The 23,623-nt window shown below is 41.1% G+C and overlaps 1 protein-coding gene across 1 annotated transcript; it reads left to right on the top strand.

The window, feature by feature from the left end:
• Positions 1-892: 892 nt before the first annotated feature.
• Positions 893-17,619, top strand: sla1a (Src like adaptor 1a). The gene is made up of 8 exons (XM_015973304.3): positions 893-1,029; positions 1,374-1,467; positions 1,651-1,750; positions 3,622-3,708; positions 3,807-3,910; positions 11,013-11,144; positions 11,416-11,545; positions 16,682-17,619. The coding sequence occupies exons 2-8, from the start codon at positions 1,395-1,397 to the stop codon at positions 16,881-16,883; spliced, it is 828 nt and encodes a 275-aa protein (XP_015828790.1). The 5' UTR covers positions 893-1,029; positions 1,374-1,394; the 3' UTR covers positions 16,884-17,619.
• Positions 17,620-23,623: the final 6,004 nt, after the last annotated feature.

Here is a 23,623-nt window from a genome sequence, read left to right as displayed (position 1 = left end):
GATGTATCCCTCTGTAATGACGCGGTGGTCTGCCTTATGAAAGAGGCTATTGTGATGTGGTGCAGCCTTACTTTCCGAAATAGAGACAACAAATGCATGAAACGATGGTCGCAAATGGTTTATTTTGTTTTTTCTTAATTTCAAAACCAAATACAAGAAGCAGGGTAGTGATTCTTTTATAAAAACAGGTGCACTCTAATTAAGGTGGATTGAGGGGAAAATCGCCTCTTTGGATCATAAAGGTCACAGACCCCTGAGTTTATGGGGATTCCTAACCTTTCTTCCAGAATCACTTTTGTGACTTTAGGCTTTGATAAAGGATGGAACAAAGGATGGGATTCTACGCCCTGTTGAGTTGGTGTTGGTCCTTACCCGTATCTTTCATTATTGGAAGGAACATCTGGAGTCAGGGGTTTCGGAAGGACGGGGTCCCAACACGTTTGGCAACAGGGAATTGATTGCTCATTAATTTCTATTTAAACACAGCTGATAAAAAGAACAGAACAGGAGGTAATTTCTGCAAAAAGATGTTCAAAACCCATCCTTGCCTGGGGAAAAACATGCAAACTGCACACAGCAAGGCTACAGCCAGGATTTGAACCTGCAACCTTTTTACTGCAAGGCAATATCTGCTACCAACTGTGCCACCATGCAGCCCATATTTAAGATTACGTCATTCGTTTTTTTTAAAAACATACGTTCATTATAGGAACGTTTTGAGATTTCAGAGTAAATAAAAATAAAAGTCATAGAAACACCAAATCAAGACCTGAAACAGAGCTGTTGCTTACTCAAAGCCCCCGCGTCGAGGCAGTCGCTGCACACATTTTCAGCAACACATTTGCTCTTCCTCTTCCTCATTTTAATAAAGGAAGAAGGTTTTCAGACAGATGCAGAGCTGTCACACTGGTAGAGTCTTGTGAACATGGTGGTCTGACCCTTCTGCTGCTGCCACAATGACCCGCCTGGACGAGGAACTTCAGCACAAAATTTGATGCCCTCACTGGTCGTGAACTACAAGCTCTATGGGTAAGGCTGCTTTGGTTCGTCTTCTCTCCTGCAGACGCAGCTGTCACGATGGAAAACAACCCAACGCTGTTGTGCAACCATCCAGCATTTGTTCAGGAAATCCTGAATTTATTTGAATCATTGTACAAAAACAAAGTTCTTTCACGGTTTAGGGAACTGGGTTTGGCAACTTCTTTCTCCTCAACTGGTTCGTGTAACTGCAATGGTAAATTAGGTTAGATAGCATCTAGACTCAGCTTCCCCATTCTGAACAGTGGTTCAGATCAGATCTAGCTTCATAATCAAGAGATGTCACGGTTGCAGAGAAAAGCTGAGTAACAGCGTGTTTGTTTCTCTGGACTCAGACTGGAGTCTCCCCCAGGGAGATGGGGAACGTGATGAGAGGTGTGAGCGCAAGCAACAAGGTGAACGATGAACGCCGTGACAGCTCGCCCAAAGGTGAAGATGCTTTATTAGTGCTGCACAATGGTGCTTTAAAGGTGTTAACCCAAAGCTTCTGTTGAGTTCAGCTTCATGTCTAAAGGCTGATCCAGGATGTTTTTGTGACACAAGATTCAGTTAACGTGTGATCTCAAACATTGTTGTATTTGTTGTTATTTTCTTTTTCTTCTTCTTCTACAGGTTCTGATGATGACATAGCGGTTGTGCTTGAGGACTACCCCTCTGCTGAAATCAGCCAGCCCATCTACAGAAAAGGAGACAAACTCCGAGTCATTGCACAGTATGCTTGTATTTTTGTGTGATTATGGGTTTAACTTGGATCCAGTGATTATTTCTACTCATTTCTACTGAAACAAGGTAGATCTTTATGTTAATGAGGTTTGGCGACCATACAATCCAAAAGTGAAGGTAACATGTGGATCCTACCCCCCTACCACCACTTATAGCTGCTTCAGCTAATCCACAGCAAACACGGTCACGGAAAACTCACCCCTCGCCTCGGGTATCTTCTCCAAGAGGATTCTCTCAGAACCAGAGATTCGTGATGCCAGAGGAAACGGGATAGCGCTAAACACCAGTCACAGTTTACTCGGTCCATACACGTTTTGTTGTCCGTGACTTTAAATGGTGTTTTTCTTTTTGGGACTCCGGTAGCTTGTCCTAAGTGATAGCAGCCAATTGTTCTTCCATCACTGATATTATTGAGCGGAGAACCTCTCACACCATTGGTGTTCTGTTGCTACATACATGAGTGTGTATTGAGTGGAGGACCCAGGGAAGTGTGGCGGTTTGGCGAGACTAAAGCCCATTTTAGAGGACGCAACACGCCGGCAAATCAGCGTAATACTGCTGCTAGGGTGTGTTTTCTGAACGCGTTGTGGTGGCATGGTAATTCGGGAATTTTGCGGCATTCGTACCACCACGCTAGGTATTAATATTACTGCAACGCCAGACTTGGGAATGCATTTTACGCCTTGGCGCAACAGAGGGAGGTGTCATGATTGCGTGGGGAGTTTCTGCCAAGCTCCGGCAGAAAACTACAATAAAGATGAAAGTAAACCCGGGCGTTAAGTTTTGCTTTTATAAACAGAACCAGCTGAGATTATAAACTAGAGCGACGCAGAGCTCCAGGAGCTTCTCTCCATTAGAGCTGGAGGTCAGACCACCAGAGACTGAACGGGGCTGTGGGGGGCAGACACCTTTAGAGCAAAACTTAATGAGCGCGACTTTAATCGCAGTAAAAAGCAAGTTATGTCCAAGATAAACGGAAGTCCGCGGCACCCCCATACCCCTTTTATACCACCATTGTGTAATCTTTTGTAATAAGGACACGATTGTGCAACATTACCGCTACGGTCGGTGCACTTATGAAAGACTGAAGGCTCCCTGATGCCGCCACAGCGTATCGGCAAATTGCCAGACTTGTTTTCTAAAAGAGACTTGACAAACAGAAGTCGCTTTTGGTCCAAAAGCATTTGTGGAGATCTCCACAATGTTTTTATAGCTATGCTATGTTAGAAACATTGGTAAGAGGCTTGAAAAAATGTTCTAAGCTCATTTGTTTTCCAAATTTGCCATGCAACTTTAAAGAGACAATGTGTAGTTTTTACTGTTAATCTCTGGTAATCCATCAACATGTTTTTGAAAGTGAATTAAATGAAGCCTAGTTGGCTTTGTAACATATAACCATGAAACCGGCCCGGTTTAACCAGGTCTAAAATACATGGGAGCGGGTCTAAGTCTCCGGGCGACGCCACGTTTAATTATACAGGAGCCCGCGAGGAAAACTTTCGCCCTTCACAAGCATTGTTCTACACATTTACCTCTCGACTCGCCGTCAGTGATGAAAGGGAATCGGATGTGCTTGTTATTTTACTGAAGGTTCTGATCTTTGACCCTAATGGCCATCTGCTGGCAAGGTCTTGAACACAAGAATTTGTTTGCTTGCAATGATTTAGGTCTTTCCTGCCCCATATTGCCTGGGAAGATACACGTTGTCATTTTGAGCCATTTGTGAAACCAACATATTTTTTGCATGGAAATTAAGTAAATAAAACAAAAGTTGCTTTAAGGTTAACTTACTTCATAGTGAGGAAGTGGCAGCGCAAAAGTTCTGCGGTTAATTCCTGATTCTGTCTTTCTGGTGGTTAGGGAGGCTTACTGGTGGAGGGTTCGTTCTGCTGAGACTGGGAAGGAGAACTACGTACCCAGCAGCCATGTGGCCCGGGTTTACCACGGGTGAGTACCAGCTGGCTTTCAAAGCTATGAACGAAAAGATGAATCTAGAAAAGCGATTACATTGCTACGGCTAACTGTAATATTTGTCATCGTGTCAGGTGGCTGTTTGAGGGTGTGGGCAGACAGACGGCTGAAGAGCTGCTGTTTCTACCTGGGAACAAAGTGGGCTCATTCCTGGTGCGGGAAAGCTCCAGTGAGAGAGGTGGGAGAAAACACACCTCAGCTTAGTTCAGTTTGACTGATTCATTCATTGGTTGAGTCTTTCATTTGGAGCTGAATGACACCTCCAAAAAGGTCTTTGCAGGATTCCCAGAAATTTAGGCTGAAGCTGGAGGTTTACTAAAGAACAGTGACATTTTATACATTAGGAAGTAGGTGAGGATGTTATTGTTGTTTATTTTGTTGTTGTTTACTCTGTAAAACACCCAGAACCTTACAGTATGAGTTTAAAAAAACCCGTCTGGTTCAGCAGCTCCATGTTGTTTTCATGAAAACGGTATTTTGACTTTTTACCAGCAGTTTCGAGACATTTCAAGTTTAATCTTGACACTTCCTCTTTTCTCCCGTCATTATTAGCAAAGCAGGAAAAAAGATAGTTCTGAAAATAGCATGAGGGACTTCTAAGAAAATAAAATGTGTTTTTTCTCTTCAAAAACAGACCTAACAGTTTTATTTTATGTTTTCAAATTTATTTTCATTTATTGACATTAAAATAAAAATACTAAACTAAATTGCTAAAAGTCAAAATGAAAAAGGGGACAGAAAGAAGAAAAACGTATGTTATCTGTCCCTTTTAACTAAAATAACATTAATACAAATGAAACAATCATATGATTCTTAAAATATTTGAACAATATAGTTTCTGGACTGGTTGGCCGACACAACCTCAACCCATGAATTGAAAAAAAGAGAGAAAACAAACTACACAGAAAGAAGAATAAAGTTATATATGTAGAGATTAAACTACACACTGAAATCACCTCTGTTGCTATTCAGTGGAGATTCCGAAAAATGACCAATCAGATAAACCTATGAAGCTTATATCATATATATAAATATCCCGGATACTTGTATATCGATCTAAGTTCATACATCAACCTGTTTGGTCTAATTTTAATCCAAAGATTAACGTTTAATTTAAATAGTTAAATTTAATAGCATATGTTATTTTGAATCAGAAGCTAGGATCTTTGCTTTCAAATAACCAGAAATAATAAACCTTTTCAGTGTTTCGTTTCAATAATGAGGCAAGTTTAATAATGAAGAAATTTTATTACTAACAATTTTAAACTGAAAGATTTGAAACAACAATTATAAATGACATTTCAAGGATGACAATTTAATGACAATTTTTAACAGCTTTGATATTAAACTTATTTTAAAAGCAAACCTGTGGCTGAATGGAAGCTAAATGAAAATACGAGTTTGGATGCGTGAATGGAATCATCAGGAGGTTTCTTTCAGAGAGAGAAGACGCATTCTGGATGGAAATGATGTTTTGCGGCTGACTGAGTCTTTCACTTAGAGAAAACAGCATCAAACACATTCTGTCGAGGTCTGCCTCACCCAAACAGAAGAACCCCGTTTTGGATCCGAAGTGTCCAGGTGGAGATGGTTTCCTCCAGGCACGAGGCTGGTAGAAAAACCTCTAGCACGACCAAATCGGTCCTGAGAAGTCTCCTTGGGTCACTCGACTGGTGGAACTATTTGTTTCTCAAAGTCCGTAACTCTGAAGGAGTTTTTCGTCTTAACTCAGAAATCAACAACTCTGGGTAGAGTCTTCGTTAGCTGGTGACAGTTTTGTTTATTCTTTAGCTATTCTGGTCGGCGTGACTGGAACAGCAGGTGGAGGTTTTAGGGACGGCCGTTCCCCTTTCTCCGTGGTGTTGGTTCAAGAACTGGTTCTGAAGCTGGTGATGGTTAGTTTTACCAAGCTCGCAGGACACTCCTACTCTCTCAGGAAGAAAGCTTTGATCATGCATCAAAACGTGTTGCAGTTTTTGTTTATCTGGACTCTGTTAGCTGGATAAGGTGGACTTGACCTTCTGATATGCTGAACACATCTTTTACTGTCATCATAATCATTACTATAATTATTATTATTATTATTATACCCAAAGCATAAATTCATTTCATGTAATTAAAATACCTTTATACTGAACCAAGTGATCATTTATGAGATTATGTTAAACAGTAATAAAATCGATGAATTTCATTAATTATTATTTAACTATTATCATCGTGACTTCAAGTGTCCTTCTCCTGGGATGGAACAGCAGCAGACGGGTGATATGATCTTGAGACATCGAGGCTCCTTGGGTTAATCTGTGGATTCAAAAGTACTATTTGACCCATCTTGACCCAGCTGGGTAGATGTGACCTTTGCCACAAATTAGAGAACCTTCATCACGCTACATATACATATATACTTACATATATACACATATGCATACATAGACTTGTTCCCTTCCCCCCCCCCCTTTTTTTAGTTTTTTCCTTTTTTTTCACCCCCCAACCCCCCTCCCCTCACGCGTTTATGTAACAGATCTATATAAGTGAATCATTTCATTTTTATCTCTTTTTTGAAAGTCAGTATTGTTTTTGCATTCTTGATTTCAGTATTTAATTTATTCCACATTTTAACTCCATACATGGACACACAATGTTCCTTTATGAGTATCCGATGTCCAGGTATATTAAATATTTCATGTCCCTTTAAATCATATTTGCTATGTTTTTTTGTAAATCTTCTGATTAAACATGCAGGTGCGTACCCTTTGTTTGCATCATACATACATTTTAAAATATTGTAGTCCACCAGATCATAGAATTTCAATGTTTTTAATTTAATAAATAATGGATTGGACGGATCTCTGTGGTTGTTCCTTGTGATTATTCTTATTGCTTTTTTCTGTAAGATGTAAATGGAATTTGTGTAAGTTTTATATGTTGTTCCCCAGATTTCAGTGCAGTAATTCAGGTACGGTATGATCAGTGAGTTATATAACAAATATATAAGTAACCCTTTTGCTCTATGTAACAGTGCAACAGTTTTAGATATTTTAGTTTTGACACTGTTTATGTGCAGTTTCCAACACATTTTTTCATCAATGATGACTCCCAGATACTTGACTTCTTTAACTTTTTTAATATTAATCTCATCTATATTTAATAAAATTTCATCATTTGAATATGTATTACTAAATATCATAAAATATGATTTATCACTGTTTAATGATAGTTAATTTTTTTCATCTCTGTTTGTGTCACTTCTATCATCTGCTCAACATTATCTACTGAATAGTAAAAAGTTGTATCATCTGCAAATTAGGTGCATTTTAATATATTGGATACCTCAACCATGCCATTTATATAAATGATAAATAGTTTAGGGCCCAATACCGACCCTTGTGGTACACCACAAGTAATGTTATTTATATGTGATTTTGTGTTGTTTATTTGAACATACTGCTGCCTATCAGTTAGATAACTTATTATCCATTTTAGGGCCATCCCTGTGATGACATATTTACTAAGTTTTTTTAATAAGAATTTTATGATCCACTGTATCGAATGCTTTTTTAAAATTCAATTCAATTCAATTCAAGTTTATTTATAAAGCGCCAAATCACAACAAGAGTCGTCTCAAGGCACTTCACATAATAAACATTCCAATTCACAGTTCATTAAGCCAATCAGAAATAATGTTTCCTATATAAGGAACCCAGCAAATTGCATCAAGTCACTGACTAGTGTCAGTGACTTTACAGCAATCCTCATACTAAGCAAGCATGCAGCGACAGTGGAGAGGAAAACTCCCTTTTAACAGGAAGAAACCTCCGGAGAATCCTGGCTCAGTATAAGCAGCCATCCTCCATGACTCACTGGGGATCAGTGAGCCCAAATCATTAAAGATACTATTTATCATTGTCTCAGTGGAGTAGAGAAACCCATACAACTCATAGAAGGTTTCCATTTGTGAAAATCTCTCCTTTAAAGTGACAAGTGCTGTATCTACAAGATGCAGGAAACACACTGTTCTGAAGTGCTCTTCTGCAGTTAGCTGGGTTTGCTCTCTTCTCTCATACTCAAACTGCCTTTTTTTAGTTCTCTGATGCACCTCTGGCCAGTTCATCTCCACTTCAATCCTCTCTGCAACCTCCCTGGCATCTGTTTTAGCAGAGTTGAATCCACATTCTCTGAAATCCTGTAGGAAATCTGTCACTGCTGTGATTTCATTCCTTATTGTCTCCACTGAAACTTTGGGGCTTTGTAAGATCTTGCTTGCTTTATTTATCTGGAACAAAACATTGTACCACACAATGGTACTCACCAGAAAAGGCCATCTCTTCATCTCTTGATAGATGCTTCCAGCTGTTGGAACAACTTCAGCATCCCGTTTTTCTTTTGCATACTCCATGAGAGCAGCCAGTGCCTTCAGAATCTCAGGTAGCTGGTAGCGAACAGCCTTAACAGCTTCAACCCGACACTCCCACCTTGTTGATAATGCCTTCACTGAAAGGTCCTTGATGTGTTCCCTCAGAATGGTCCAACGATGAACAGAGGAGCTGTTTAGTTCCAGCACTCTCTTCTGGACTCCCTGCTTTTCCCCTGCATGTTACTTCCATTATCATATGGCTGCCCTCGACAGTTGGATAGATCTAAAGCTTGGTTTATGCTTGACGCATTCACTTTCCGCTTGGTGATGCGGCTCGCGGCTGGAACGCGCTTCACAACTCGCAGTGTTTATGGTTCATGCGGCTTGTCTCTGCGGTGAGCCAATATTCTCCCAAACTGTAGGGGGCAGCATGGAGCTCTACGGCATGCATCCAACACTACACCATAGTAGAAGTAGAAATTACTGTTTACAACATGGCATTTCAGCATTTTTAACAGCGTCCTCGTCTTTTCCGACAGTGCGAGCTATTTCTCTCCAAGAATTATTAACAACATGTTGATCACGGTGATCTCTGAGAGCTGAATCATACAAATGTCTGTATTCACGAACCTCTGCGATATTAGTTCTTGCCGGTCCGCCATGTTTTTCCGCGTCCGTCTGTCCGCGTGGTTAGAAATTTTCCGAGGTGCGCGTTGCGGAAATTCTGGGCCGTGCGGAGGCGCGGTGGAGGGGCGTGGTTGTTAAAATGACGCAAAATGACGCAACTTTTCCGTGCGGAGCCGTGCGGACCTCGCGGACGCGTCAAGCATAAACCAACCTAACGTCTGGCTTTTCCAGATGGCCTGAGAATGACTCGCATAAACCTTTTCCAGTTGTATCGTGTGCCTGAAGAAAACCAACAAAGTGCTCATGAACAGAGACACCTTTTGAGATCTCACAGTTTACGATTCGTAGCGCCACTGACAGTTGCTCTTTGTGACTGAGGTCTGGGGTGCAGTCCATAATTACTGCATAATGTTTGGCTCTTTTTATTCTCTCTACAACTGCATCAGTTGTGTGCTTTGCAACAAGGGAAATAAGCTCATTTTGAATATCCTTGCTTAGGTAGCTGTCACTGATCTCCTTTGTCTGTATTCGTCTCAAATGCTCTTGCATGACAGGGTCAAACTGAGCCATCAGCTCCACTTGCCCAAGGGTTTCCATTTCCAGACTCGAACAACTTTTCTGAATGTCCACAAAATGCAAGATTGCGTTCTGCTAGATGATTCACAACAGCAAGTAATCATCTTAAAATCTCTTTCCAGTGATTGACTTCAAAAGCAATTAGATCTTGATTCACCTGATCTATAGCTGTGTTTGTTTGTAGTTTCTGTAACAGTGCGTGCCAGGTTTGCATGTTTGTGATATGTTCATCTTTCATGCCGTTTCAAATGGGCTGCAAGATTTTTCCAATTATTGAAACCATCACCACTTAATTGAGTGATTTTGTCTCTGTCTCCGAACAAGCGGCAACAAAAACACATAACACAGTCACTGTACATTAGCCAGGACCTGGCTATCTTTTCTCCATTCCTCATTTGTAGGTATTAGTTAGAAACTGTGAATCTGCGCCCCTCTTGATTTATCGAGAAAACTTCTGTCCTTCACTTTAACTGGTCCTATTTGCACTATTGAGCAGCACCTTGTCTGTCAGCTCCTTTGGCCAGAGTGCTGGGACGTCTTCGAGTATAGCACAATGGTTAATAGGATGACGGGTACTCACGAGTTGCTGAGAGGTCCTTTTATTATCCCCATCAACGCAACTTGAGCTTCCAGCAACAGACTCCTCCACTTCGCTAAAAGCGTTAGCATTGCTAGCTCTAATGCTAGCGGCAGCTTCTTGTTCATTTGCCGCATAAAATTTGCGACTTTCATTGGTGTTATTCTGCTGTAGCACCGTAAAAAAAATCTGTGACCTTTGGCAGGGTTGACACAAACTTTTTGCTTTCTTCCTGCTTCTTACGTTTTTCAGACCCACTTGGATAACTTCGCTTCATTTTCTTCTCAGACAACAAAAGTCCTCTTCTATTCTTTGCTTCCGCAGCTCCGCTGATACGTGACACATCGTGGATGGAACAGTCCATTGTAGCTGGGCAACGGGGGACATTGAAACACTTTCACAGAAAGCAGTCTCATGCCAATTCCTTACAATGGTTTTTAGAATGACAGGGTTCACTCGTTTGAGAGGGAAAAATACCTTAAACATATTAGTTAAGTGTTCATCACGGGGCCCTTAAAGTTTTTGAGGCCCAAGGCAATCGCCTACCTTTGCCTAATGGTGACGCCGCCTCTGGTTATTTATGTACATAAAAGCATCAACCTGCAATGGACCGGCTCTCTGTCCAGGGTGTACCCCGCCTGATTGCCCGTTGACCGCTGGAGATAGACACCAGCAACCGTCCCCGCCCCACCCCCCACCCCCGCGACCCTTCGTGGACAAGTGGGTTCAGAAAATGGATGGATGAAAAACATTAACGTTGCAGAACAAATGGATGCAATGGAAGAGTTAAGTTTATGTCAGCCAATCAAAGGAGAGATGTCCGAATATCATGAACAGTAAGACTTTGCTGTTTTCTGTCCTCCACTCCTCCGGCTATCATGAACTTCTTCAAACAGGAGCACCAGAGCCTTTTTTTTCATAGAGTATAACTCCCAATGTTTTTCCTACAAGTTCATAGTAGACTTATTAAAATAAAGAGTGAATAAGTGGAGGCTGTGTTTTTGTGTATTTCACCTCAGTAATAATATGTTTTGTATAGTTCTTTCTTTCAGAAATTATTTAAATGATTGACTTCTCTTTTTTGATATAGAAGTTTGCATTTGGTTTGAAACAAGTTTATTTTTAACACGAGCGTTGTTTCCGCAGGTCTGTATTCGCTCTCAGTGAGGCACAGGATAGTGAAGCACTATCGTATCCACAGACTGGACAACAGCTGGTACTACATCTCCCCACGGCTCACGTTCCAGTGCCTCGAAGACCTGGTCAACCATTACTGTGGTAGGCGCTCAAGCTTAATAATACAATGAAATAAATAACATGTTGTGTTCTTAATATAGAAGCACATCTTATCTGTAGCAGCACTTCCTGTGAACATTTTTGGAACAAACAGGAAGTGAGATAAAAATGTTTGCTTGATGATTAAAACCCATGGAAAATAAATCTTAAATTCGTTCTCTCTGTGGGGTGTTTGCTTAAGCAGTGGAGTGTGTGTGAGGGCTCCATGTAAATGTCATATTCTTTTATTTTCCCCATCTCTCTTCCTCTTCAGACTCTGCAGAAGGACTATGTTGCACGTTGACGACTCCTTGTCTGTCGGCAAAAATGGAGGCAACTAGCATGACTCCAGACGCTCAGCCTGTTGTTATGAGATGCAGCTTTGACTGGAAGAAAGTCGACAGGTATGTATGATGAATATAAATTAAAACACCTGTCTGTGACTTTATCAAACTATGAAATTATTACAAAAATGCAGGAATGCACCGATCTATCGGCTGTTGCCGGAACTGGTCAGTTTTAAGCTAGTGACGCCCAAAAGTCTGTTCATTTTCCATCCATCCATTGTCTGAACCCGCTTTGTTCACATAGGGTTGTGTGTGGGGGTGGGGGGGCTGGTGCCTATCTCCAGTGGTCAACGGGCAATCAGGCGGGGTACACGCCAGACAGAGAGCAGTCCATCGCAGGGCAACACAGAGACACACAGGACAAACAATCATGCACACACACACACACACACACACACACACACACACACACAAGGACAATTTAGACAGACCAGTCAACCTAACAGTCATGTTTTTGGACTGTGGGAGGAAGCCGGAGGACCCGGAGAGAACCCACGCATGCACAGGGAGAACATGCAAACTCCATGCAGAAAGATCCCAGGCTGGGAAGCGAACCCAGGACCTTCTTGATGCAATGCAACAGCGCTAACCACTGCGCCACTCGATGCAATTTGCTGCTTTTCTTACATAGGAAACTTTTTACTGATTGGCTTGATGAACTGGAGCCGCATTTATCGAGCTTGCTTACGCACAAAACGGGGTCGGAAAACTGCGTAAGCAACTTTCCACGCAAACTTTGGGATTTATGAAAGAAAACTTAGCAGAAAAATGTGTGCAACTTTAAGTTGACTAAGGACCTGGCTTACACACATGTTGGACATGGAGAGCACCTGCAGAGCTGCTACTGAGAAGGATACAGTTATGAAATCCTGCAGCATTATCACTTGTACTGCTTCATTTTCACACAGAACAAGACCCCCTGCCATTCACACCGACTACAGGTCATGTGCTGACCTGTTTTAATAATATAAAACAAGCTGGGGAAAAAACTCAACAACATGGGTTTTATTTTGAAATATACTGCATGTACCTCTCTGAAGCATGTCTCACTTCCTGTCTCCTGACTCATGTCATTTCTTTAATGACATGATAGTCTGCATGGGGTGTCCGGAAAAAATAGACTCCATCCAGACCGGTACCACATCACAGCTGGTGTGAATACTCTGATCTGGTCCGTGCAGAAGTCTTCTGCAGGGGCGAGTCCAGAGTAATTTCTGGTGGGGGGCAACCCATGACTGGCAAGAATAAAGCATCTACCAACCTCTTCTCCATAATTAAAGTACTAGTAGAAAAAGTGACTACTTTTAGACTTTTTGCCAACATCTGTACCTGTGTTTATCAAATATTGTACTTTATAAGAATGGTAAATACCTTTTATTAATCAACACTGACATTTACATGCCCTTGTTTACAATAAGCTCATCCTCTTTGACAGATTTGTCCTCACCAATATTCACATGTCCCATCATATTAGTGTAATAATTGCCCCCCCCCAATAGGGGATTGGAGATGACACACTCAAGTGTTTGAGACACTGCACACACACACACACATCTCTGGTTGCAAACAAACACCCTGATGTGTTTGGCGTTGTGTGTTCACTTTTGCCGTTTGTAACACCGGCTTGGGTTAGGATAGGGGGTGTGGTTACTGGCGATACACTCCATCTCTGGTTGGCTCAAGATTTCACTATTCCATGTGCAACTGACACATCACTGGTGTAGCTGTCAGAAAGCCTGACAACCACTGTGCATCGTTCATTCAATCACAACATAGCAGGGGTAGGCAACCCTGGTCCTAGAGAGCCGCAGTCCTGTTTGTTTTCCATCTATATTTGTTGTTCTTACTGCTGATAACCTAGATCAGGTGTGTTTAGTGAATTAGAAGCTGCAAGTTCATGCATGGCTGGAAAACATGCAGGACTACAGCTCTCTAGGCCCAGGGTTGCCTACCCCTGCATTATAGTAAAGTAGTAACACACCACTTTACATGCCCAGTAATGATAATGGCGTTGCAACGATGGGAAACGTAACTAATTAGATTACTCTGTAGCCTAAAAAATACTGCCATTATACTTAATCACCGTTGAGGGAGGGAGGGAGGGAGGGAGGGGGCGGGCCCTGTCAAGGAATGTGAGACGGCCAACAGTGCTGTCAAATGACAGCTTTCACTACTGTCTCTCTACTGTTGCGCTTCTGACTTCAACGTTTGTCAGTCCTCTGAGGTCCTGTTGTGGCCTGGGAGCCCCAAGCTATCGCCTGCCCTGCCTGTTGGCTCGCGGCGCATTGTTGACTGCACCAATGCATGGACTTATTATATGTAACACAAGTTCTGGTCGTTAACGTTTACACAGAACAGGAGCTCTCATAATTAAACATGTGCCTTTCATACTCCTGAAAGTTAAATTGTCTGCCTTGAAGCAGGCCTGTCCCCACTTTGATCTAACAACTAGTGCACCTTTTAATAGCTTTAATAGCCACAACAAAAAAGGACTGAAGAAAGACATTTTTAATGGAACCCTACATCAAAGTAAAGCATGCACGAGTAGTTCAAATGAGCTTGAAGACCTGCCTGTTCATTTCCAGTAAGCAGTGTGGAAAAGCTTCGTGGTTGGGTGAGCCGTGAGTGAGGCAACCAGAGGTGGATTATGGAGAGCCAAAAAGCTCATAAATGATGCACTGTGAAAGAACCTTCACTAGACATTTCAGAAACATCATCGTGTTTTTAAAAAGGGTAAAATGTTGCCTCTTTTTCTCCTTCTTGTATTGTTTCTTGAGCCCAGAAAGTTGTTCTCACTGAAATGTGACTTAAGGAGATTAGCATTTTTACAGAAATATGTTTGTGGTTTAATTTACTGTTCAGGCTGACTTTCCATCCTGGTCCATTTTATTTTGTAGGAACTGATGCAAAAAACCAAAAACAATCTATGGTAAATGAAAGTTGCCATTAAAAGAGTAAAAACTGATACGGATCATTTTAACGGCAATACTGGGTGATGATATTGGACATTTAATCAACTAGAAGGTTTAACTTTCTAAATATAATATATATGTGATTACCCTTTTCTAAATTAGGTCTTTAAAATTCAAAACCCACTGAAGTGTGTGTGTGTGTGTGTGTGTGTGTGTGTGTGTGTGTGTGTGTGTGTGTGTGTGTGTGTGTGTGTGTGTGTGTGTGTGTGTGTGTGTGTGTGTGTGTGTGTGTGTGTGTGTGTGTGTGTGTGTGCAAATTACGGAACAGGATTACGGTCACTGAAAAGAAAAAAAAATCAGACTTTCATCTCAGGATTCTGACCAGGGGCGTGTCCAGGGAGTGGCCTGGGGTAGCACATGTCACCCTTGGAATCTGATTGGCCCCCCCAGGTGCCACCACACTAATTTATCTTTAAATAGGCTTTTCATTGTCCACAAAAGGCTTGGGGGTAAAACAAAAAAGCATAACCATTGGTGCCACCCATGCACAAAGTTGTGCCTCACCTGGCCCACCCCATTTTAAAAGATCTGGACACGCCACTGATTCTGACATCAGTTGAACTTTTCTCAGAAATTAGAGAATTCTAAGATAAAAGTCAGAATTATGTTTCTTTTCTTTTCAGTGACCCTAATCCTCCTTCGTAGGAAACCTTTTGAAAAAAATAACGTTTTAAGGCAATAATCTGTCACACAAAACAAATGTTTTTGAAAGAGGTCCTTCACTGAGAAACAAGATGATCAGTAACTCTGAGTTTTTCATTCAGGCTGAATGTTAAAATAGTCTCCTACACCTATTAGCATTAGCTTCTGGTAGAAAATAGATTGTGAAACTTTAGCATCTGAAAAGCCTGACAGATCTATGTCACACTTTCACTCAACATTCATGGTCTCCGCCATCTTGTCTTGCAACGGGGAAGGCTGTTGTTGGTTTAGCATCCAGGAAACAGCAGAGAACGGGCTCGACTGGCAGAACAGGTGCGCTGGAGCTCTTTTTCCCCAGAGAACCACTTACAAGACATTCATTCCACTACAAACGTATTTAAAATATGAGTAAAGGACTAGTTTTAAAATATGAAGCTAGGTTTTATTGGTGCAATGACCTCTCTGTCTAGAAAACATGGAAAAAGGACATTTTCTTCCATATGCAGTGAAAAAGAGAGAAGGAAGTGTGATTTGATGCTTTTCCCACAGGCCTTTCTTTTAAAACCCCAATAACAATTTTAATTTAAATGGAAATGAGAAAGAAAACATGTTTACTTTGTCAGTAACATTGAACAGAGAAATTGGGGTCATCCAGTCAGACCTACAAAAATTGACTTTCGGGATTGGCCTAAAACTCAGATTGGTGCGTTTCTGTAGCCTGACCTGCCAGACTCCTCCTCTGTTTAATTCTGCACAAAGAAAGGGTCTGGGAACTCTCCAATTCAAATAACCCCACCCTGTGAGAAATCTAACCGAGCCAATCAGCGCTGAGTAGCGTACGTCACACACCACAATGCTGAGTTTCTCATAAACATGGCGACTAAAGCGGAGTTCGCTGCAGCTCTTTCCTCTGGTCTAAATGACTTGGACACATCTATAACCACAACAAGTAGAAGCGCTAAAAGCATTTCTTCTAAAGAAAGATGTTTGCGCTGTCGCCAGACGCCATTTTTGACTACAGCTAAAAGACTACAGCATGGCGGACGTCTCACACAGCGACGCCCAGTCTCTCATAAACAACGAAGACAGCGGCGGAGTTCGCTGCGGCTCGTTCCTCTGGTCTAAATGACTCAAATATCTTTAAAATCACAAGTAGAAGCGCTAAAAGCCTTTCCTCTAATAAAAAAAAAGAAGATGTTTGTGCCGTTGCCAGACGCCATTCTTACTACAGCTAAAAAACTACAGTGTTGCGCGGTACAGTCGGCATTTTGTCTTTTTTCTGATTGGTTATTTTTGAGCTGCCTAGTCCCGCCCCTCATGTGCCTCTCTGCCTGTGAGTAACCAGACTCTTTCTCTGTTCAGGATTAAACAGAGGACGAGTCTGGCAGGCCAGGCTTGCGTTTCTGCTTAAAAGAGACACAAATTGAAGAAAAATAATGGCCAGATCAATTTTAAACCCCCACATTACACAGACACAGCTTTTCTTAACTTGTGCTTTAGTAATGTTGGTGCACGAATGTTTCTTACGTGTGAAACAGGTCACGGATGACCTTTGTCTCTGCTTCTGCTGCACTGACAGGAAACAGCTGGTCAGCACAGACGGCCACGGCGACGACGTGGTGAGCTACGGCGTCAGGAACAGCATTGCTGCCTATTTGTCCTTTTCTGGCCACGAAGAGCCCACACAGCTGCGATCAGAGCGCAGGAAGAAGAAAAGCAAATCTGTGTATGCAGTCCCAGAAAACGGCAACGCCAACACTGAATATGATGAAGACTTCTAGAGGAAGATGAAAGCGTCCACATGGAGGGGGTCAGACCCTGAAATCTACTACACATAGAGACTATGCAACGCACTGGGACGTGGAAGAATAAACAGCATCATTATATAATAAAGGCCTGTTGGATGAAATGGTAAAAACAGATCAAACTATTATCTGGTTAAGCTGTTTGGCTGAATTGTTTGCATTTTCAGCTCAGTAAGTTGAAAAATGAGTGAAGTAAACAGCTTGTTTGTTTGTTTGTGGTGTTTTTGGCTAAATTACATGTAAAAAACACACCGCTGTGATATGATGACATAGTTCGTGTTTCGAGCTTCTCTGAAAAGCAGTGGAAATTTGACACGGACGTCCCAGTTGTTAGTTTTTATTTTTTTTTGTTTTAATCTAAAGTTAACCAACCTGTGTGCGTTACACCTTTATAATCTGTCTTTTTCTGTTTCTGATGAATGACTACCAATGTAAAAAGTAAGTTATGTGTTCAGCATGTCGATGTGCCGTGCTTTTATGTGTTTAATGAACCACAAATAGCCAAGATAAGTTCAGCTTTTATAACTCGCTGGTTCGCTGCAGAAGCAACCCCCTACGCTGGGTCTGCAGATGAAACCAGGTTATAGATTGCAAAAATGACAAGCAAATGTTAAAACTGTGCAACAATTGTAAAGTAACTGCATGTTAAAACTGGTTCAACAAAAAACTAATTTCTCTGCAAAAAGCATTAAAACAGCATGTTTTTATGTGATACTGTGACCCTATATAAAATGGCTTAAGACCAGAGGCGGTTTTACCGTTAGGCGTAGGTCGGCGGCCGCCTGGGGCCCCCTTGTGTTGGGGGGCCCCCTAGCCCTGACCGCCGGCACCCCTCTGTTAATGCCACAATATTCTTATTACCAACCTGTGGCCGCAGACGGGATTGGACGTGATTCTCGTTACCATAATTCCTGAACCGTTCAAGATATCATTAAAATTCCAAAAGTGCTGAAAAGATGAAAAATGGGGCTTTTCGTGCATTTACAATACATTACGGTAGCCACCGGAGAAGGACAGATCCCCGGTGAACCAGGGTATGAATGTTTGTTCAGTCTTTATTTTTTTATTTGAACAACCCTCAACTATTTGCTAATTGTAAGATTCAGCTTCATTCCAGCATTATTTATCTTTTTACCATAAATAATTATTTTTGCTAAAACAAGAGTTTTTGGTATAGCAGTGCACGGTGTGCAAGAGAAGCACCCCATGGCAGTGTGAGGTGTGCAGGACTCTGCCTGCAGCTGGAGAGAAACTGCTTCAAGGTCTACCACATCAAATAAAAACGTCTGAAAGTTTACAAAAATAAAGTCTTAAAAACTGCTAAAATAAATTATACCAAGGTTCACACTTTTTAAAGAATAGATGCGTTTCAGTTCAAAGTTTAAATTGTTCGCCCAGTAATTTTGAAGTTCCTGTTCAGTAATAAATGTAAAAAATTCATATCCGTTTTTTGCTTTTTTCACTTTTAAGCTGATTTTTTAACGGCTTTAATAGAAATAAATTCTAAATACAAACCATACACTAAAAGATGAGGTTGTTCTGAAAAAAGGAGAAGAGTTACACACACTTTGTACTTTTTATTACAATTTTACAGCCATAAGAAAAATACCAGGTGGCCCTGTTATAATTATGGTCATAAAAGGGTTATTAAGACGGCAATGCACAAACAGGAAGTGATTGGTAGTCATTCCACTCCAATCCACTTGGTGGCAGTAATGCACCAAATGGTTTGTTGCCAAGTGGCATACGACCACAAATAAGAAGAAGAGAGGCAGGAGCGTTCGTAACAAACTCAAAGCGATAGTCAAAACATGAAGCATGAAATGGAGTTATCCTAGTGGCTCCAATAAGAGAAAGAAGCAGCATGCTTCATAAAAGCTTTTATCTTCTCTTCTGAAAGTGACGTCGTTTTTCGATGTAAACATCTGTCATGGGTGATTCTGCAGGTTGAGTGCTTTGCAGTCTTGTTTCTAGTTTTATTGTATTTCTGGTACTTCCTGTTTTATTTTTGTGCATTCACTTCCTGTCTCATTACAGGCAGCTTCACGACATGAGGCTCCTCACTAATCTGCCTCATGTCTTGCACCTGGGTCCTGGCTTCTCCATTTAAGCATTTGCAACAGTTTCCTTTGCCAGTTTGTCTTCTCCTGTTGTGTGATGTGAACCTGCTCTCAGAAACACTGGGTAAAAGTGTATTCAGTTAGATTTGAACTTTTCAGTTGTGTTGTACTCCAGGAATCCCTTCTGCTGATTAAAACTGTGTGAGCTCTTCATTTGAGTCCTCTTTGTGCTTTGATAACATCAAAAGGAGGCAGAAAGGAAAGACAATGGAAAATGTTTCAAGGGAGGAAAACATAGACCAAAATGGAAAATAGAAAAAAAAACTAAGGCAAAAGCACAGGAGCACTAACAGGAAGAAAAAAGCAGAGCAAATATTGAAGGCACTCAAAGGGAGAGAAAACCAGAAAAAAGAGGAGGACTAATAAAAAGGGAAAATAACTCATGTCAGAAGAGGGGAGAGTTTTGCAAATCCAGTTAAAGGTCAGATTGTCGAAAATTTAGTGTAAGGGGCCCCATGTCTGTGTTCGCCTTGGGCCCCCAAATTGCTAAATCCACCCCTGCTTAAGACATACTTGTTTCCTTATTTTAACAGCTAATGAAAATGCATTTTTACAACAAACGGTAAGTCTGTAAGTGTGGAAACATGGTTGGTAAACACACCTATATTTCTGTAGTACTCTTCCGCAATTTCCTCTTCTGCATTCTGGAAAGAAACAGAAATCACCAATCTGAAAAGAACCGTGTGCAAAAACAGAAACAATCTAGGTTTGAACAAAAAGAAAAACTTTTTCACAGTTTGAGCTTATCTTTAGGTTTGTTTGGTTTGAATCAGAGAAATAAGTGTGTGAAATCTAAAAATATGATGTGAAACTGAGCCGAGTCAGATACCAGAGCAAAGCTAGAAGTGGGTTTGCAGAGGGTTTAGCTTCTCGTGTCAGATAAGCATTTAAACAACAGACAGTGTTTCTGAGGGTAAAACACTTCCTTTATCAACAATTCAGAGTGAGTCGAGTGCTTAAAAACATAAAAACAATTGTTCTGTTCTATTTTGTAGAAGAACTTCTAGAACTTCTCTATTTTACAATGTCAAAACTAACATTACCAGTTAAGTACATTTTAAAACACCCCATTTTAAGCAAGGGTTACTTCTTTAAACAGGTAACCGTCAGTCTCTTGGTCCTCTCTAAAGATGAAGACACAGAACCAGACATGGACTGTCATGGTTTTGTTTTCAAGGACTCAACGTGCAGACTACCGTAAATCCTCTAATACAGGCTAATATTAGAGGATTTACGGCATCTACTTAGAGCTTTAAAAAAGTAACAGAATCATCGTTCCATGTGGAGAATTGATGAAATTACATCCCTTTTGGTCCAATTTCAAAAATAATGCCAACAACAGAGAATGTTGAAAGCGTGTTGGCAGTTGGTAAATTGCAGATAAACTAAAAATATAAGACAAAATGAAGGCGCATAGAAAGCAGGGAATGTACAAATATGAAATAAAAAAATTTAAACCCAATTTACTTATTCCTAAATCCAAAGCCATCACACCAACAAGGCTTCTCGAGTACCGGGTTTATTTAAATTTGTTCTAAACACTTTATGAATCCCCGAAGGGTATGGAAGAGGATTCGGGCCACTTAAAAAATAAAGAAAATGTAAAGTTTTACATAATATTTTTCTCAGAATACAGACTTTTGACTTTTGAGATGAAAAACTCAGAATTCTGAAAAATAAATCTGAATTTTTTTCTTCTTCTTTTCAGTGTCTCTAATATTCTTCCATAAAGGCTAAACCCGTATACGTGATTCCTGAAGAGAGTGACCGTTTGGAAAAGGACAAAGATGGGTTTGACTCTCTTTTGCCCTAATTCTTTATGGAGATTGCATCACATCCCAAAGGTTCTGAACTGGACTGAGACCTACTGACTTTTTTTCCACTTTTTATTTTTGTATAATTCTCTGTTTACCATTTCTATGGTTTTGGGTGCAAATCCCAGTAGATCAGCCCTTTGAGTACACAAACCAGCTTGTTTGGTCACCTTAAAGTCACATCCCCCCTGTTTATTTAAACATATCAGAAATTTATGGAAACAAATATGTACCATAATTCAAATTAAACTGCATTAACAGAAATACTTTTTCATTTTCATGGTGCAACTACCAACTGTGACTCATTAATTTGATTGGTGGTGCATCCAGTTGTGTAGTGACTCAGGCCTAGTCCACACGTAGCTGGTTTTCTTTAAAAACGAATATCCGCCCCTCCAAAAACTTGCATCCACACCACCTCATTTTAAAACAAACTCTGTCCACACGTACCCGGATAAATACGTTGTTAAGGACATGCCAGACCTGTAGGCGGCAGTACTTCCCCCGTTCTTAACCTCGTCCTTCGTCTGTGGTCTTCTGCAAGGAGCAGTAATTCCGCTTGCAAACACAAACAAGCAGAAAGCGCTTGGACAATTGATAAAGCGAGCGCAGCTCTGAGGGCATCCATGCTGTCGGCTAGTGTAAACACAGGTCGCACACGTGATGTCAGCATTTTTTTGTCGCAGAAAGTGACGTTGCGGACCTTAAAACTCCGGTTTTGTCTGTCCACACGCAGACACCCAAAACGGAGAAAACGCAGATCTTCACTTTGGCCGGAGTTTTTAAAAAGATCCGTTTTCGTGTGGATGACAGGCCAAAACGTAGAAAAATATCTACGTTTTGGCAGATCCCCGGCTACGTGTGGACAGGGCCTCAGTCACTCAGGCTATGGTAATCTTGAAGATCTCTCAGAAATGAAGAAATGTTTTCTAGAAAAACAAGAAAAGTCCAGTTGTTTCCAGCTAAACCTTCAAAATGAGGATACATATGCTTTTCCATATAATTGGCTTACAGTTGGCATCACTGCTGTCTGCTTTTGACTCTCCAACGCTTCCTGATGGCGCTGACGTGTTGCTGCCACAGAAAACCTCAGGCTTGACTTTTGGGATTCTGGGAAACAACAGGGTTAAGTTTTACAGGAAATGGATCCCTGCATGATTAAAGCTCCAGTGCTTCGTGTTAATGTAGAGCACCTGCCTCTCCTGATCAAAGGTCTCAGCGTGACCCTGTCACACACACAAAAACACATCCAGAATACGAGATGCCCCTCTGAGCAGTTACACCAAACGCGCTGACGGAGAGTAATTTAAGAAAGTCAGCGCATATCCCCAAACGCTGGCTTCAGGTTGGCATCACGCCAATCTTATTTATGTTTTCATTTAAGTTTACAAGCCAAGTGTGTGTGACCAGTCGAGTCGAGCTCAGCACTTTCCTCTCCGTTCGAGAGATGGATGTGAAAGTTGATTTGGCTTGTTTTAAAGTCTTGTAAACTATCTGAGAGTAACTGATTGGAGTAAAAAACTGTGTGTGTGTGTGTGTGTGTGTGTGTGTGTTTGTGTGTGTTGAATGGAAAAGCCTATGAGACAGACTCACACATCTGGTGGCCTAATGCTGCACCACGCAGAGAGAGTTGTCCACTCAGCATTAGTCAGGCCGTTTCATTGCATGTAAAAACGTCAAAAAGAGAAATAATTAGACCTATCTGCATGTGATTCTTGCTAACGGTGATAAGGTCATTCAGGAATCAGCATGAGTGAAGATAAATGGAGACTCTTCTGACCGCGAGCGATCCAAATTCACATCGTAACATCTCTTCCCTGAAGCTGAATGCAGTTACTGTGATGTTCGTGTGGACAGGAAAGATAATACAGTCTCTATGCGCCAATCATCACAAATCTCTGTGCGTGCATCTTAAAAAACAAACGGCTTCAGCTGGAAAAGGAGCGGAAGAATCTCAGCTCCAAGGTGAGAAAACCAGAGAACCACACAAAAGGGTTTTCTGATGAGTATAAAAGGATTCAGAGTCATACAAAAGCGTCCGGTTTTTACTGGATAGCTTATGAGATAGGCGCTATATAAATCAGATTTCAGCCCGGATCAAAACAAAAGTTTGGAAGGATCCAGGTCTATATCCTTGTCCCTAGAAATGGGATTAAGGAACAAACAGCAAAGGGGGTTAATTTCAGGAAATGAAGAGATTGGGAGAGATTATTCTTCCCATAATGTGTTTTCTGTGAATAAAACTTCCTTGAATCCCACCACATCCTTTCCTTCATCCCAACACCCAGCTGTCCAAACTGATGACTTCAACACAGAGCTTTCCCTGAACAGCAGGTGAACATTTTGATTTGTTCAAAAATGCTTCTTTCTCATTTATTTTGCTTTTATTGCACAAAATTGCACGACTTTTTGGAAGAACCACAGAGAATGAATACTGCTGCAGATCAGTCATTGACCTACATAAACATTTAAATGTGAAATATTTAGTGTTTAAAAAAAGCCTGAGGACACAGCCTGTATAGAGACCAAAGCCAACACACACACAACCACATCCAAGGCTCTACAGAGAGCTAAGAGTGAAAAAAGTCTTTATTTGGTGATTATGTTTGGAGTGTAACCACCATGACACAATCAGAGGTCCACGTGTTCTATTGCAGTAAATTACCTGGTTGTTTTCCCAGCAGGAGCTTCTTCTTTCTCCCACAAAAAACTGAATGAATGTTTTTTAATTGGCGCTTGTCCATTAAAGAAAAATGTTAAATTTATGAAAATAAATTATAAA

The sequence above is a fragment of the Nothobranchius furzeri genome, chromosome 19 (genome assembly GCF_043380555.1).
Source record: "Nothobranchius furzeri strain GRZ-AD chromosome 19, NfurGRZ-RIMD1, whole genome shotgun sequence".
In the NCBI taxonomy this organism is placed as follows: domain Eukaryota; kingdom Metazoa; phylum Chordata; class Actinopteri; order Cyprinodontiformes; family Nothobranchiidae; genus Nothobranchius; species Nothobranchius furzeri.
The sequence above is the reverse complement of the archived record's forward strand: the minus strand, read 5'-3'. Positions and strand labels throughout refer to the sequence as shown.

Excerpts from the sequence above, each read along its gene's own strand:
- sla1a (XM_015973304.3), top strand. The coding sequence starts at position 1,395 with ATGGGGAACGTGATGAGAGGTGTGAGCGCAAGCAACAAGGTGAACGAT. Across the intron at positions 1,468-1,650 it reads CCGTGACAGCTCGCCCAAAG|GTTCTGATGATGACATAGCG; the intron begins GTGAAGATGCTT and ends CTTCTTCTACAG. Across the intron at positions 11,546-16,681 it reads GACTGGAAGAAAGTCGACAG|GAAACAGCTGGTCAGCACAG; the intron begins GTATGTATGATG and ends CTGCACTGACAG.